The following is an 18,572-nucleotide window of genomic DNA, read 5'->3' on the forward strand; positions in this document are numbered from 1 at the left end:
TTTGGTTCTTCAGATGCTCCATCAAGAAGTGTTCTTTATGTCATGCACATAGCAGCAGACAGTGCAAAAAAAAGAACAGGAGGGGAGGTCTCTTAAGATCAAACCCAATGGCCAGCTACCGAGTAGTCCTAATTGGTGTTTGGGAATCTGTCGGGACTCACCAGAGAGCCTCACAGCCCCTGCCTTTGGGCTGCTCTGGGTTTTGTTCCAGGTAGCTAAAGGTTCCAGGAAGAAAAACATTTTTAAATGGCTTATAAAATAGAAATTACAAAACACTGGTGAGAAATTGTTATTATAAAGAATTAAATCAGTAGATGAAGTATTCTCATGTTAGAAATAAGCGTTTGGGAGGAAAAATTGCTTCCCTTGCAGATAACATAGTAGAAAAGGTAAGTAAACCCAAGGGATAACTGATCTCGCTAGTGTCTTTGAGAGAGAATGAGGGAAAGTGCCGGCCCTCATTTAATTTCATTTTTTCCCACTCTTAACTATGATGATTTCTAAGGGAAATGATCAGCTCACACTCAAAAAAAAAAAAAAATACACACAGGACTCTAGGGGCTTTAGTTCTAAAATCATAACCCAATCTTCTATAACCAACTCACAAAGTTAATGAGGCTAAGATCAGCATATATTTCCTCTTTTCAAGTATTAGATAACATTTTAAATAAGAGGATATGCAGCATAATCCCTGGAGTAATATTAACTTGCGCTCTAAATGCAAGTCATTAAAGTGTTTCAAGATGCTCTTCCTCTGATCTGCCAAATGTATAGCCTTTGAGCTACAGCTTTAGCACGTGGGACTTAGTTTCTGCTGATACCAGACTTATTTGAAAGGAATCACTCTGGCCAGGTATCTTTTCTTTGCAATGTGATCTTTTTATTACGTAGCTCTTCCATCTGGGCCAGCATTTCAGTGTCTAATTTGAGCCCTAGTCACATGTCCTTCACCTTCCTAAGAAGCACATATGCGTTCCAGCCAGAACTGTCAGGGCAAGCGGAAGGGATAAAGGGTGTGGATCTCCACTGGGTTAATTAGAGCCCTTCAGAGTGACCACTAGATAGAGACCTGCCAGAGCGCTTTCTTGCAGACTGCCCTTTCTCTGGGGTTGATGTCATTGTACTGTAGGTTATCTTAAGTGACTTAAATACAGGCTTGAAACAGCTGTAGGGTTTAAATGCTAGCAGGGTGCTTGGGTGAAACACTGAGAGCAGGAAGAAAATGTTGATCAGAAGAAATGATAGGAGGGAAAGAAAGAAGACATATCTAAGCAATTTGCCTTTTACAGACAACAACAAGGAGGCTGGGGCTTTGTCCTTTTTTTATTCCAGTAACTTGAGCATTTAACACAATGCCAGATCCATAGTTGGTGCTTAATACATATTTACTGAATGGATGAATGAATGAATGAACGAACGAAGGGAGAGTGTTCTGCAGTTACTCTTCTATAGTATACCACCTATACAAACTAAAAACAATAAAGCAAACTAGGTGGAATGAGGAAAGAGTGGAATTCAACTCATTTCATATGTCTTAGGATGTAGAAGAGTCAGTCACATCTCTTTCCCTTGACTTCTGATCCAGTTGAAAAATGAACTCAAAAATTAGAGAAGGCTTATAATATCTGCTTTATACTTGATAAAGCTGAATAGAGAGCCTGTTGTTTAGACCTGGTTGTAAAATGGGTTTCTTCTTTTTGGCTGCCTGACTTGAACTTACCTCCTTAGACTCAAACAGAGCATCTAGATAGTACAAATATAGATCACTACATGAGAAAAAGAAGAGAGAAGAGGGAACACCTAAAGTCAGAAGACTCCCAGAAAGCTCAAGAGAAGAGCCAGATGGCACATGTATAGAGAGCATTTTTCTAGTCAAAGGAGCCAACAAGGGTGGAGAGAGGCAGGAACATGGGAAGACTATGCTTCCCTCTCTTCTTTCTGTCCTTTTCAGTCAGGCATCAGAGATGAGACAAAGTGACTGATTCAACACTGGAAAATCATTCTAATGGGGTTGGGTGTTTATTGAGTAGTTACTATGTGCTAGGGACTTGTAATAATCAGCATGATTCACAGTAACTATGGAGTAGCTATTTCATAGGTAAACATGCTTTGGCACGGAGAGGTTTAGTAAATGAGGTAAAAAACACACTGAGTAACTGGTGGCGTCAATCCCAGGCATTGATTCCTGAGACTGAGCCTTTAATGACTACTCTGTTGAACGACTGATCACCTGTGAAAGGCGGTCTGAATAAAAGAGCAATTCCCATTTTGACAGTTATGCTGCAGGGCAGTGAAGGAAGGAGGAGGAAACTATGAGGTCTCCTCTTTTTTAGGTGTTTTTCCTATTGGACAGTCAGCTCTGGAAATACATTAAAAAGAGAAAAGGCACATCTTCTGAGTGCTCGTTTGCCCTCTTTCTTTTCTACTTCTTTGTTTAGGACAATACTATTTAATTATTGGTGCGGAGTCACAGCTGGTTTTCTCCCCATATCACCTGTACTCAGGTATTTGGAGAACAGCAGCTGTCAGTGGACAGCAAGCTGTGCTGCTTGGCTTTAAGCTGACGGCTGAGCAGATACAGTGCTCCAGGCAGTGTTTACGCACAGGCTTTGTGGAGAGAGCTCTGTGCACAGTCACGATAGTGACTGGGAATGGGAATCCTGCCCTAAAGACAACTGGAGTTTGTTTTGTTTCCAGAGAGGGAGGGAGGGAGGGGGAGAGAGAGATGGGGAGGGGCAGAGAGAGAAGGAGAGAGAGAATCCCAAGCAGACTCCCTGCTGAGCACAGAGCCTGATGTGGGAACTCAGTCTCAGGACCCTGAGATCATGACCTGAGCCAAAATCAAGAGTCGGATGTTTAGCCGATTGAGCCACCCAGGTGCCCCTAGACAACCGTAGTTTTGTTGAAAAAATAAAAATGCACTTAATCAGACACAAAATTAAGAAACCATTACAAAGTACAAGAAAGTACCAACCTGATATAGAACGACAGGTGATCATACTGTACGGGGTTAACTAGAGAATTTCTGGTCACTTGTATTTTCATAAATCTGAAAGGGAAAAAAGCATGGTATTGATAAGCTTTCAAAGTTTTGACTAGGGAGCAGTTTATTTGAAACAACCCATCACCTTTTTAGGGAGTTCCTACTTACATATCACTCAAAACTATTGAGACCTGTTCTTGGGTGTTAGCTGGGTACCTCCAGTGACTCCAGTAGTATTTCAGTCTGAGTGTGATTTCCTACCAGAGTACACAAAGAGAATGTTTAAAAGACCCCAACCTGCAAGGAAGTGCTTTGCAGAGAGAAAGTACCATGGCAAAGGTTCCTAAATCAGTGCAGGCTGGTTATAAAAGAAACGAACACTATTAAGGAGTAATCTCTAAAGTGCAGAATTACAGGCAAGTGTTTTTGAGAGTTCATACATCTGTGGGGATTTTTATCATGTCCACATACATTTGAGATGTGTGAAGGTCTTGATTGGTCAAGATGAATAAGACTAATGAACTCGGAAATTCAAAGGCTTAGTATTAATTACTCCTCAACAGCTGGCTATATTTATAGTACTACTGGGGATAAGTAGCTGAGTAAGGAAATTGCAGATTTAGAAGTGTCCCTAAGCAGTTTACCCTCCCTTCCCAGAGTAAGAGCTACAGAAGGAGACAGAACAGAAAAATTTAGTTCATAGCTTTCATGCTAAAAACCAGGACAGATTCCTATTACAGCAAAGTTTTCTTCAGTCCTCATGGTATCGTTTTTTTTTTTTCTTTGAAGTAAATTAGTTGTCAACATTTCAAAAACAGATTTCTAGGATGAACTGTGGGGGCAGTGCCACACTTCCCAAACTTCTTATGCACAATGACATCGATCTCTGGTGTTCAGAGCAGTGCCGGTCTTAGAATGTTCCACTGTGATAGAGACGTTATTTTCTTGTCCGTTACGCCAGCGACTACCCACATGTAGCTGTTGAGCATTGAAATGTGGCTAGTGTGACTGAGAAACTGAATTTTAAATTTTGTTTACTTTTAATTAACTCAAAGTTTTCTGGACACTTATGGTTAGAAACTGTCTTATTGGACACCACAGTGGTAAGCAACCAAACCAGCTCTGGGAGTTGTAAGATCAGAGTAATATATGTCTGGGTTTCTTCTGGCCTCTCAGACCAAAAAGGAGGGGTTTTTTGGCTTTGTTTTTATTAAAAGCAACCCCTACTTACATTGGATTGATGAGCCTTCCAGTCCACTTGCTCCTGAAGTACATCAGAGAATCACTGACTACTCCAGGAGTCACATCACTCCCCACACCTTTGGAGGACATTTGTCCTCTCTTCCCTAAACTCCAGCTGCCTACTTGAGTTCTCTCTCTACTTGGATGTCTGATGAATGTCTCAAACCTCTCTGCCTCTTCCCCACTGCCAGGCCCTGTGTTAGACATGTCTAGTGCTCACCCATGTCTGGTGTCCCTCTCTTTCTGGACTCCTCTCTTTCTAGACTCTGAGAGGTTAAACCTCTCAACTTCAGTGTCATTAGGTGAGGTGACCTCTTCTAGTTCGGGGGCTGCAGGGGTAGTGGCATGTGTCGCTTCCAAGCCAAACCCTGTAGTTGCTGGTATGAGGCCATGTGGCACTCTTCATGTGGTGCCCCTCTAGGATTCCCTAATAAAGGCCCTTCTTGGAAGACCTGGACTAACCCATAGGGTTATCTTTGAAAGATGCTTTTCAGGGCACCTGGATGGCTCCATTGGTTAAGCGTCCAAATCTTGATTTCAGTTCCATCTTAATTTCAGGGTCATGAGTTCAAGTCCCACATTGGGCTCCATGCTGGGTGTGGAGCCTACTTAAAAAAAAAAAAAATGCTTGTTGGGGGGAATACCACTCCTTTACATAAACCAATCCTAGATTAGCATCAAGCCTAAAGTTATGTGTCTGGCTTTTAATAATTTGAGCCTGCAAGGAGTCTATCCTTATTAACCATGTCATCCCCTAGCCTTCCCATCCACATGGACTTGCTCAGATGATTGATTTCACTTCCTGAGAGTACTGTGCACAGGCTCTGTTTCAGCTTCCTCTTTTGGTCTACAGCCCATCCATACCTTCTTCTCCTTGATGGTATATTTTTGCCCCCTGGGAGGGAGAGGATACTCTCTCCACCTCTGTCCATTCTTTCTCCACCAAACCAGTCTCCAAAGCTGTGAATAACTACAGAATGAACATGGCATTTCTAAAATTTACTGACTTAACATGCTTGATTCTAAAAGGTATTTGATCGGTTTTTAACTGATGTTAAATCTGGATTTGGATGTAAAATAGAGGTGGTATCCCTATTACAACTTTCCTGTACCCTTTAGGAAATGAAGTACAGTCAACCAGAGTATGAATAATCTCTTATTCCTGAAGGAGAGTACTCATTACTTAACAGAATTAGTTACCCAAATGCTTTATTGGTCATCTTTAATGAGTTTGGGATTAATGGGCAAATAATGGATTAGATTTTGCTTTACTCATTTCTCAGTATATCTCTCTTCATATGGATTATTTTCCCATTTAGAATATGTCAATAAGTTTAAATCATATATATGAGCAAATCTAACAAGACAGTAAAATTCAGACCAAAAAAGCATTAGTTTTCATAACTTAATCACAGTAGTTATCATAGAGTGAACCACCTAAGAAATAGAATCAATTTTATGTCAATGAAAATGTCAAAATCCCTCCACATTTAAAAGAGGGGAAGAATGGGTTTCTTTTTTCTTTTAATAGAATAATCCTAAGACCTAAAACGATTTGGAGCATGTATTTACAATTAAATGCAATCAAAACTTAAATCTCACTTCAGTCTTTTCTGTTCTGGAAGAAAAGGTGAAAGGGTAGAAGGAGGAAGTGAATCTCCTTTATCTTACCTTTTGCTTAGCAAATAATATAGAAGGACATTTTATCCACTATGCAAATTTAAGCCCAGAATACTCTGTTAAGTAGCATATCCTGTGATTAAAAAAAGGAAGCATTAAAAAGATTAAACTCCATACATCATCGTGTGTTGAGTCTCATGACCAGTTTGATGGTTGTTATCCTGGAAGCCAATACAGTGGTCTTTCTCATTACGTTAAATGTCCTTTAGAGACTGGAATCCTACTTGATAATGAGTTTATGAATGGATACAGCTGTAAGCTTTCCCTCCCAAACCTGGCCCTTCCCTAGAGGCATATGAATATCTTGGTGGAGAAGCATATTAAGCCTTGCAGTACTATTTGACATTTTCCATGAAGAACAAATTTATTTTGATAAAAATTACATTTGAAAAGGGTTGGTTAAATCATTTTTTAAAGATTTTATTTATTTATTTATTTATTTGAGAGAGAAAGAGCATAGATAGGGGGAGCCACAGAGGGAGAGGGAGAAGCTGGCTCCCCACTGAGCAGGGAGCCTGATGTGGGGGTTGATGCCAGGACCCCAGGATCATGACCTGGGGTGAAGGCAGAGGCTTAACTGACTAAGCCACCGAGGCGCCCTGAAAAGAGTTTTTAAAGCATAGCCTGAGGCCAGGGCTGCAAGTATATGTAAGGGGACTAGGGGAGTTTTCGCTGCCGAGCCCTTGAGGTTGTGTCTGTATTTCCCACCTCACCAGTTACCTCTCAGCATTTGGTATTTATGCAAAGGTGATTTTTATGCATGAATATTACTAAAGGTTGGAAGAGCATAAGGATTAGGTTCAAGACTTCTAGCTACACACAATTCCCTCATTTTGCTATTAGGGCATATGGGATATACAGTATTGATGAGGCATTAAATGTCTTTGACTTCCATATTTTGTCTTAAACCCTGGACCTATACTGATTTCTGGTAGGCTTGTCCAGGAAACATTTTCAAATTGGCAGCAGCACTGCTCACTTGAAAACCTTTTCATCATGGGTGTTTTGTGTCCGGAAGTAGAGACCATAAACTGCAAGGTGCAGCAGATTGCTTAATCAAAATATATGGACACTCAGGCCCAAAATGAGACAAAGGAGAGAACCAGAACCTGAGGTTATACAATGCCGGAAGCTGGAAAAATAACTCTCTGCCGATCAAAAAGAGAAAAAAAAAAAAAAAAAGGTTTTCATCTAAATGAAATATTGAGGACTGGAGAAATGACTACCTGTTTGTCATGAGAAATGCATCCAACCCAACAATTGCAAACTTTAATGGGTTTTGTTTGTTAAAGATTTAGGCCAAGAAGAATTGTTGATAATGAGAGACAAAGGTCTGAAAAGGAAAACAATCACTGGGCTTGTATTTAATCACTTTGTATTTTCTCAGACCTCAGTCATGTCATTATCTGGCTGTGGTGCTTACAGAACTTAATTAGGGGAGTTCAGGCAGCAATGGGAATAGGAGGCCAAAATGAAAGGGTAACAATTTAAACAGATCGCCAGCAGATGCCTGGTATGGATGGAGATGAAGCCATTTAAGAACTTAATTGGAGAAGAAGCTCTTGACGTTGATCATTTGTGAAAAGGAGTTTTGTTTTTTTTCTTTTCTTACACACGTGGTTTTGTACACTTATGTCTACAGACCTTCAGCACTGGTAGGTCTGATCATCAGTTTGTAGAATTACTAACACCAAGCCACTTTGAAAGAGCAGACAAGGTTATTAACTTTGGCAGGAAATGAAAATTTGGCCTTAATATACATGTGAAATTGAATTGTCTGTAGCACAAAGCTTTGGAGATTACCCATGCAAAATGAGAAAACTATCTAAATTTAAAACTGTCCTCAGTACAGTGAAAAGTAATTTTGCAGACTGCATTTTTACTGCACTGAAATCCATGAAGAGATGGGCTCTATTAATTTAGATTTAAACAGAGGCTCTGTATCTTCTAAAAATGGTAAATGAGATGGAAAATGTACTTTAAGGGGAAAAATGAGTTTCCGGAAATGCCGCAGGCAGGCAGGTTCCCTACCCCACATCTTTGAGTCTGCCCTGAGACCAGTCAGCTTCAGAGGGAAGGCTCTATCTACTGTGACAGCCATTCGGAATAAGGACATTCAGACAACACCTCAATTATATGTATATAGCAGGCTTCAAGAGCAGGATAAGAAGCAAATCGAGTACAGCCCAAAGCAAAAGTCATTGGCAGTTTTTACAGTATAATTCCTAAAGTGGCTGGGTCCCTGGCAGAGGAAAAAAAAATTAGGGAGGAATTTAATTTATTTTCTCAGATCTCACATAACTTAGTAGTTCTCTTGTAATCTCTGCCTGGAATGATACTGGAGTAGGGAATTTGGTTACTCTACCTACCTTCTCACTCAAAAACTTAACTTCTTTAAAAGGAGAAGTTGAGTTTTTCACTCCCCAGACTTTAAATTTTTTTTAGCTCACAAGAACAAATACTGCTTGTTTATTCATTAAGTAAATGATTATTTGTTAAATAAACAGGTGACTGTTTAGAACCATGGTTTTGATAACCTGTCATGTAACCATCAAGAATAATACATTAACACACAATAGAGTGGGACAAGGATTAATAATAAACTTACGTTAGAGTTCTTCCAGGGTCGCAGAGTGTCTGTTATTTATGGTTGCAATGATGAAGAAACAGAACAAGTGCCTGTGTCGGGTTCTTGGAGCTGCTTGGTAATAAAGCTGTGTCTAGAACTAAAGTCATCTGAACTTCCGGATAGTTTACGTTTGTGTTCCTTATTGTTTATCAACAATCAACACTGCTGAGTTGGCAGCAAACCAGACTAATAGAGTCAACAGCCCATTCCTCATCTTTACGTTATTTTCTTTTTGCTTCTCAGGTATCGCTCTGCTTTACTTACATCTCTATGATGTGTTCGGGGACCCCGCTTATCTCCAGATGGCACATGGCTATGTAAAGCAAAGTCTGAACAGTCTGAGCAAGCGTTCCATCACCTTCCTCTGTGGGGACGCAGGCCCCCTGGCCGTGGGCGCTGTAGTGTACCACAAGATGAACAATGAGAAGCAGGCAGAAGACTGCATCACCCGGTAATCGTGTATCTTTTTGAGGATTATTATCTAGACATCATTTCATATTCATTCTGTTTGTGTTAGCAAAAAGAACATTTTAGTGAAGTTACTTTTCCCTCAGCAATAAGTCTTACTACTATCATTTGCTCATATCACACATCATTCCAATGTAATTGAGGAACAACCATTATAGTCCCTATTACATTTTAAGATGTCATGACACTGACACACATCAGGTCAAACATCAGTTTAATAACAAAAATGAAACCAGAAGCCTAATCTTGGAATTACTAATCCAAGGTGCTGTTATCCAAGCTCAGTAATTTGAAAAATGTGGTTCATTTCCTGTGATGGGCTGGGGGAGACCCCGTCATGGACTACAAATGATTTAAAATTGTTTTTCCCATGGGCAAATAACATGCAAATCCAAAAATTTATTTTAATAGAGATCGGGTCAGCCCACTAGAAGCTTGTGAATTATGAAGAATTACTAAACTTGCGTACTAATAAACTACAATTATTATTTTACTAGAGTTTATTGAGCACGAAGAATTCTGTTAAGAAATCTGGCAGCCATGCAACTCTGCATGCAGGGCTGTTAGGCTCCCACTGAGCGTGTCCATACACAGAGACTTTCAATTCCAACAAAGGTTTCTGGCTGTGTTTTGTTGTTTCATGGACGTTGCTTTTTAGAGAAATTTTCAGTTCGCAGAAAAATTGAGAGGCAGGTATAGAGATTTCTCATATACCCACTACCCTCCACACATGCCTAGCCTCCCCCAATATCAGCATTCCCCACTGGAGTGGTACACTTGTTACAGAGGATGGGCATACACTGACATATCATTATCATCCAAAGTCCGTAGTTTATTATTAGTTACATTAGTTACATCTTGGTGTTGTGCATTCCTTGGATTTGGATAAATGCATAATGACATGTATCCATCATTATATTATCATATGGGATGGTTTCTCTGCCCCAAAAATTCACTGTGCTGCGCCTGTTAATTCCTCTTCCTTGTTCCCTGACCCCTGGCAACTGTTGGTCATTTTACTGTCTCCATAGTTGTCTTTTCCAGGATAGTTGGAAACATTACAATATGTAGTCTTTTCAGATCGGTTTCTTTCACTGAGTAATATGTATTTAAGGCCCCTCCATGTCTTTTCGGGTATAATAGCTCATTCTTTTTAGCACCAAGTAATATTCCATTGTCTGGATGTACCATAGTTTATCCGTTCACCTACTGAAGGACATCTTGGCTTTCAAGTTTTGGCACTTATGAATAAAGCTAATGTAAACATCCAGGTCTGAGGGCTTTGTGCAGACATTAAGTTTACAACTCCTTTGGCTAAGTATCAAGGAGCACAATTGCTGGATCATATTATAAGAGTATGTTTAGTTTTGTAAGAATTGCCAAACTGTCTTCTGAAGTGGTTGTACCATTTTGCATTCCTCCTAGCAATGACTGAAAGTTCCTCATGCTCCACATCCTTGCTAGGGTGGCAGATTTTGGCCATTCTAGTAGATGCGTAGTGGTATCTCGTTGTTTTAATTTGGATTTCCCTGATGACGTATGATTTGGAGCATCTTTTTGTATATTCTTTGCCATTAGTATTGGTTCTTTGGTGAAGTGTCTGTTAAGGTCTTTCACCCATTTTTTAATTGAGTCCAGCAACATTTTAATCAGTGATTGTCTCCATGGTTTTGATTTGACCATGGTTTTTGATTCCCACTACTTTTTCTTACAAATTACTATTAGAATGGCATTTTCATCACTGATTTTGTTTGCGGAGGATCTTTGGTTAATTTTACACCGTGCAATGTTGTGTATTTCATTAACAGATTTTGGTCTAAAATTCTAATAACTAGAGTTTTTTCTCCCCTCAAAATTTTATTATGAAAAATTTCAAACATACAGAAATGTTGAAACAACAGTGAATACCTATATATCTACCCAAATAGATTCTACCACTGTCATTTTCCTATACTTGCTTTATCATGTATCTAATCCATTTATCCATTATTAATCCTTTTGGGGGGAGGGATGCATTTCAGAGTGAATTGCAGACATCGGTACCCTTCCTTCTAAATATTAAAACATGTATGTCATTTACTGGAGTTCAGTATCTGTTTAGTTTTCTTCTTTTGACGTAAAGTTTGCACACAATGAGCTGTCCAAGTTTTATATTTGTTGAGCTTTGGCAAATGCATATACCATCTAAATTTGCAGCACAGAAACTACCTTTCTGTTGCTTTGCAGCCAGTTTAAAACCATTAGCCACACATCTGCTTTAGAGGCTCAGAAGGAAGTCTTATTCATTGAGTCACTCTTAAGTATCGTAAAATAAGCCTGTAGTGGTCCCAATGTTTTATATGTAATGCCAGCCTTTCTCAGCTTGTGTATAGCCAGATAGTAATAGTTAGCTGTGTGAAAAATGAAAACAAGATTTGTGTATTCAGATTGGGGAAATACTACTTAAAGCAGAGTTAAATATACACCTTTACTGGCTGCTCAGAATCTTCACTAGCTTTTGGTACATGGGGAAAAGTCCAGCAACTCTAGGGAGTGGAATTTTCCAGACTTGTCAAGTAGAAAGCCTTTTTCCTCATGACATTTTAGGGCCTACTGTTGTAAGAAACCACTTTCGGGGCATAGTACCATATGTTAATATTGGTTTATTATAAAATACTCTTAAACTAAAATTTTGTTGATACCTTGATAATAAAAGTTTTTGTTATTTATATCTTTTTAAAAACTTTCACAGTGTTTCACCAGTATTTTCTTTATAGCCAGTAGATTTGTTAAGATTAAACATATAGAATACAGATAATGAGAGGAAACTGGGCCATTTATAGCCACAGTTTTGATTTTTCAGATTTCTAGAGTTCATGGCAGAACAGGAAGAATAAAGGAATTATGTGTAAATTGCTTTCTCAACTCCTCCCTTTTAAGGGAAAAATCTCTTTAAGTCTTTGCAACTCAACTGAAATGATTTGATGTCATCAGATAGTTAATAAACCTACTTGGTGGTTTTACTTTTTACTGAACCTTCTCTCTCATATCACATAGGCCTTTGGAGCTATCAGAGACCCTCAATTCTCTTACGTGGCATCTGTGTTGTGCTCCACCACCAACGTCAGTTTTCAGCTTACCTTTCCTATGGTTTCTTAATAGAGTAGTCTTTCAGGTTCCTGATTTCGAGTTTTAGAGATCAAAGAAGTCAATGTTTCCCTAAGTTAGGGATTCTTATCTTTGGGACCCTGAGAATCTTAGGGCTTCCAAAGGTATAAAATCCCCAAGTTGTACTCAGCATGGAGAGAACATTTACACTTTTTGGAGGAGTCTGTGACTCCCCAAAAAGGAGTGTGTGTGCGTGTGTATCTGTTCATGTTCAATATGTCCAGTAGTTGGCTGGGGCAGGGGGCAAGGAAGAGAACGAACAGCACTAATTTTTCCTGCTGTTTGCCTTCTACCGTGTTCGTTTTCACCTTCCTTCTGCACAGAGAGAGTTGGTGCCACTACTCAAAGAGAGTGTGGCCTATTTACAATACCCCGCTAAGTCACCAACCGGGACAGATCTAGTGCTGCGGGGCCACTATTCAGAATGACAAAGAGCTGGCTTTCGGTCAGAAAGTGTGGACTGTCTTCTGTAGTGTGATGAGTAAGAAACCTTACAAACCTTTAGATGATACAAGGTAAAAAGTCCCCTCCACAGTAACACCCTGGGGAATTACTGCTAGGAGTGGAAAAGAACCGTCCTGATTTTATATGTCTCCATTCTTCCTTCAGTGACATTTCAGTGTCATGTCTCTTCTGAAGATTGGTTGCTATTATTATCCGCGTAGCAAAACAAATGGAGCTGCAGCGATGTGCTTCTGGGTTTGAGAGTTTTTGAAAACACATAAAATAACCGTTATGATTTACAAATGCTGTCATTTCTTCACTTTATCTTGAGAATGTAGCATTTAAAACCTGCATTTCGAAGTCCTACCTTTTAGGAATCATCAGACCCAGCTCAGGAGTTTTAATGACTTGAATTCAATTCCAGAAAAAAAGGGAATACTTCCTTTCTTACCTTAAACTGTAAAAATTTTATTTTAACAAGATGCTCTAGGCAATACTTCATTTTCAAGTATTTGAAAAGTATTTGCTATCTACTTGAATCTCCCCAGAAGCAAATGAGTTTGGCTGCAAAATAATTGGAATGCTAATTATATATCGCCACCTAGGGGTAATACGATCCATAAGATTAGCAAGTAAAGGAAATGTGGTTCAAGCACATTTAGGTGAGAACATCTTTGGAGTTCATGCAATAATTGTCCCTTCCTTAGAGCCATTTGTTTAAAAAATTCACAGGAATTTTTCTTTTTGAATAATTCAGTCCCTTTACAAAAGTAAAGCAAAGTGCTTCTTTATATGTAAAATCTATGCAATTTGATAGATTTATGTTTAAACTTGATAATAAATTCTTAAATCAAAACTCTGAACTATTCCTTCTGTTTCCTACAACAGTTGAGTTTGTATCTAGTAAAAAGACTTTCTTAACATCTCAACATTAAGGAGCTGCCATTTCTGGCATGAGACAAAAATAGAATTTTTTTTCATAAATGTTTTGAAGGTCTTTAAAAATGTTAAGGGTGTGTGTATGTGTGTGACCATGTATGATATTGAAGTAGAAAACAAAATGGCCCATAATTCTACCATCCAGACCAGCCTGTTGACATTGGGGAAAAACTCAAAGTATACAAGAAAATGTAAAGTAACCTTTGGCCACCCTGTCCCTATTCCTAAGATAACCACTGTTCCACTGTGAGTTTAATGCTTATATTTATAGAAGAAAAACCTTGTATATTTAATCAATTTGATGAGATGCCTCCATTTGTTGAGGAATAATATAACTTCGTCAGTAACTGCAACCCGCCATGCTCTTTCACACCTCTCTTTTCCTGACAGGAGGTAAATTCCCTTAAGTATACTTTTACAACTTTTTCTCAATCTGTTTCATAACCGTTCGCCCTTCTCAGTCACTGGTTATTAAAACATGGCTTTTTAATTTTAAGTTGTGAGTGTTTCCCTCCCCTCCGCACAGGTTTGTGGAAGTGGAGGGGAGGGTTGGGAGAGGAGAACTGTCTGCTCTTTCACAAGTACCCTTTCTTGGGAGTCCGGACACTCTTCCCTATACCCGTTGGCTATAGGCTGGTGGCAGCACTTGTTAGGTTTTTGTTTGTCTGTTTGTTTTTGGTTTTTTGTAGCTATTAGTGGCCTCCAGAGATTAGCAGTTGGAGCTATCCAACCCATCAGCTCTAACCTTAACACTGAGTATGTTAAAATGAAAACACAAGCAGTGGACCAAATTCTCCCAAATAAACCAAGTGTACAGACATTGATTAAGAAGAAGATATACCCACATAAACACACACAAGTAGTTTCCTGCCCTATTCTTGTGGCTCAGAGAAAACCACACTGTGCCCAGACAATCTCATTAGGTCTTATTCATCAAATAAGTAGTAGAGCCTGTCCCTACTCCCTAACTTTCCACCTATCTTCACCACTCATTCAACCAACAAAAAGCCACCTGCTAACGTTTTTTTTACTCTTCTTATCACCAAATCCTCTGGTGTAGATTTTGATAAAGTTATTTGAAGTGCCAGGTGCCTCTGAATGGTGATTCCTGATAAGAACACTTCAGATAGAACCAGTCGCCCCAGGGGTGTGATTTCGGATACTTCACGCACTTATCATAGGGCTTATATGCTTATAATTCCTAGTGCATAGACTAAAGTTAGATGAAATACATGCACAGGCACTGTTTATACTTAACTACAGTGAAAGTAAGTTACCACATAGACAACAAGAGTATTTTATAGCCAAATAATGGCTTCGTCATCAGGTAGCGTGTTTAGTGTCCTAAGCTACCTGATGAAAAAGCCATTATTTGGTAGGGCTGATGCCCTCTTGTTACTGCTCTTTTCCTGAAATTCTCTGGCTCTTCCCTCATACTTTTCCAGTATGCTAAAGTCATTTTGTCAAGCCTCACCAAAAATTATATTGTTTTAGTAGCTTAAATGGTATCACACTGAATATGTAGGATAATTCAGAGATAATTGGGATGTGCTTTCAAAATTGCATGTGATAGGGCGCCTGGGTGGCTCAGTGGGTTAAAGCCTCTGGCTTCAGCTCGGGTCATGATCCCAGGGTCCTGGGATCGAGTCCCACATCGGGCTCTCTGCTCAGCCACGAGCCTGCTTCCCTTCCTCTCTCTCTGCCTGCCTCTCTGCCTACCTGTGATCTCTGTCTGTCAAATTAAATAAAATCTTTTAAAAAAAAAATAATTGGGGCGCCTGGGTGGCTCAGTGGGTTAAAGCCTCTGCTTTCGGCTCAGGTCATGATCCCAGGGTCCTGGGATCAAGCCCCGCATCGGGCTCTCTGCTCAGCGGGGACCCTGCTTCCTCCTCTGTCTCTGCCTGCCTCTCTGCCTACTTGTGATCTCTGTCTGTCAAATAAATAAATAAAATCTTTTAAAAAAAATTGCATGTGATAAAAATCCAAATAACAAAGTCATTTTCCCTACTTACCGTATTTGCTTTCATACACCCTCCCCATCCCGCCCCCCTCCTCAAAAAAGAAAAGTTCATTCTCTGAGTTTAGACTGCAAATATGGTTGCTTTCCTGACCTCATTTCCCTGTGAACCTCAACCGCTTTGTGGTTTCCTGGGGCTTCCATGTTGGTTCTCTGAGAAGAAATCTGGGGCTTTGGTTACCCCACTCTGCCAAGTATTCCCACAGCTGTGCCTGTATTTCTGGGGCCAAATGATGGGGGAGCAAGAAAGAAGTGAAGCAGTGGGGGTTCACCCTACCCTTCTGGGAACACAGCTCCTCCAATCTGTGAGGAAGGGTCCCTCCCTCAGAGACTGGGCTTCTGTGGGCTCCTCACCTTCATTTCTGCTCCCACCAGGAGATTGCTTGTGGCCCAGGGTGTGAGAAAACAGAGAGAATACAAAGAAACATGAAGAAAACTAAAGGGCTTTACTCACTCTCTCTGACATTAGGAATTCCCTTTCTCATTCTTTCTTGAGACAGAACTAAAGGGCTTCTTCCAGGACTGTCTCTTTTCAACCTTTGGTGCCCACTTCCAGGTTTGGGGCTGTTCTGAATTCAAGCCAGGAGAATACCATAGGTGAAAATATGGTAAACTCACCACTGGTTTGGTGGTGCTTCAAATTCTGGTCATCCCCACTCTGCCTGCTACTGTTCACGGTTTAGAGTCCTTACACAGCTGCTCTGTGCATTCTCTCCAGGTCTTAGAGCTGCACTTGCCAGGAGAGGCAGGCTGGGGTGTGCCTACACCAGCTGACCTGGAGCCAAAACCAAAAACAACTCTTTCTGAAAAGCTGAACTGAGTCTATCAATAGAGAATTCATAAATTATAATATAGCCATTCAATGGAATACTATGCAGCTACGATAAAGAATGAGACTACTCTGGTGTAGAATGTTTGTCAAGATGTATTGTTACACAGCAAGCCACAGAACATCTGGAGAGAGATTTTTATAGATGTGCATATTGTTGCTTACATGTGCATAAAGTAATCCTAGGAGTTTCCAAGAATTTGGTAACCATGGTTATTTCTGAAAAGGAGGACTGGGAGGGGGAGACTAGGCAGACAGGGGAGGCTGACTGATACCTCTGTGCCATTTGCCTGCTTTAGGGTAGGTCAGGCTGCCGTACACACATTTCATGTAGGCCTAAGGGCACATTAAGAAATAAACCAAAGAAGGAGGTAACTGGGGTGCTGCAGGCTTTTCATTTTATGGAACTAGATGAGCCTTTGAGTTGACGGAGTCGTTTCTCCAGACTAAATGCTGTACCGGGCAGCAGTTTTCAGTTCCTCTGACCCCTGCTGCTGGTCTTAGCGTACACCTCCAGAAGGAGCTAGGGAGGAGCCAGGTAACCAGGGCCACACGCGCCTACTCTTTTAGTCTTCGAATTTGTCAGTTCCATTGTGACCTGAAGAAAAATGTGGTTGAGAGTTAATTTACCCTTTGCAGTCTGTCTCAGCCCACTTAATGTATAAGAATATAATTTATAATACAAATGTAGGAAAATATTTGCCTTTTATATATAAATTAATTTTAATATATTTAAAGTGTTTAACTGTAATAGTGGGGAGCCTGGGTGGCTCAGTCAGTTAAGCGTCTGCCTTTGCCTCAGGTCATGATCCTGGGGTTCTGGGATCAAGCCCCACATCGGACTCCCTGCTCAGCAGGGAGTCTGCGTCTCCCTCTCCCTCTGCCACTTACCCCACTCCTGCTCTCTCTCACTATCTCTCTCTCTCTCAAATAAATAAAATCTTTAAAATCTTTAAAAAATAAAATAATTTAATGTATAATACCTAAATATATATTTTTGTGTGTATATATTTTTTAAATGTACCATTTCAAGTATCTCCCACTACCCAGTGCCTTCCAAGTTATCTTAGACATGTATTTTTATTGCAAGGCTAATTCACCTAAATAAGATTGACCTCCATGCTCCAAATGAAGTGCTCTATGGACGAATGGGCTACATCTATGCTCTTCTCTTTGTGAATAAGAACTTCGGCGTGGAAAAGATTCCTCAAAGCCATATTCAGCAGGTACCACATTTTTGTGCTTTTTGGAGTTTCGATAGGAGTTTCGATAGGCAGTTGTTATCTGCCTGAACTGTCAGTTTTGTTTCTCCAGTTAGCTTACCCCAGGTAGAAGGAAGGTGTGTGTTGGCTTCTAAAGGTCAGGTGGGATCAGAGAGCTGACAGCGTCATGCTAAAAAACAGCTGAGTGCTACTGGAAACACTTAGAGAGTGACTGGGAGCAAGAGGTCCAGCCTTCTCCGTTTGAGGATGTCACGGCCCTTCGGAAGATGAGGGCCGGGTTTCACCTCCCAGGTGCAGCTGTCTCCTTTCGTGCCTGAAGGAATTCATGCTTTCCTCTGTCAAGTGAATTCTCACGAGCTCTAGTAAAGAGTTCAGCATTTCCCCGTTTCCCTCTTTTAAGCAGAATACAGGCACCCCTGCTTTCTGAGTGCGGAATTAACCTGTGCCCGTCCGTGGCCAGAAGATCCCGTCTGATTCACCATATTCTCCATACCTCTTAGCAAAAATTCCTTACCTCCACCGGGAAGATTTTTATTTTGATTCTCATTATTCGATTTGTTTTCTCCCTATAGATTTGTGAAACAGTCTTAACCTCTGGAGAAACCCTAGCCAGAAAGAGAAACTTCACAGCAAAGACTCCACTGATGTATGAGTGGTACCAAGAATATTACGTGGGGGCCGCTCATGGCCTGGCAGGAATTTATTACTACCTGATGCAGGTAAGAGGTGAAGATGGTAAAACTGAGAAATGCGCTTGGTGACTCTCCTGGCCAGGGGGAGAACATCGGGGCTCCCCCTCTGGTTTTCCATTCTGTCTGCAATTTTCTGGCCTCGACAAACAAGGGCAATGTTTGCCAGAGTGCATTTTTAAGTGTATAAACATAAAAGGCACTGTGCCGTGGGATGATGTCTGATTTGTAGGTGACCGTACTTGTCTGCCTCGTGCCACTTTGCAGACTGAAGTGTTTTGA

General features: G+C 40.4%; 1 protein-coding gene across 3 annotated transcripts in view; it reads left to right on the top strand.

Annotated features, from left to right (window-relative positions):
- The window catches only part of LANCL1 (LanC like glutathione S-transferase 1), a 38,536-nt gene that overhangs the window by 10,004 nt on the left and 9,960 nt on the right, over window positions 1-18,572 (top strand). For all 3 annotated transcript variants that reach the window (XM_080798104.1, XM_080798102.1, XM_080798103.1), the window contains 3 exons: window positions 8,778-8,985; window positions 17,469-17,604; window positions 18,174-18,320. In XM_080798104.1, the coding sequence (XP_080654230.1) occupies window positions 8,778-8,985; window positions 17,469-17,604; window positions 18,174-18,320 (491 nt within the window). The remainder of the gene's footprint in view (window positions 1-8,777; window positions 8,986-17,468; window positions 17,605-18,173; window positions 18,321-18,572) is intronic.

Source organism: Martes martes, assembly GCF_963455335.1.
Source record: "Martes martes genome assembly, chromosome: 3".
NCBI lineage: Eukaryota > Metazoa > Chordata > Mammalia > Carnivora > Mustelidae > Martes > Martes martes.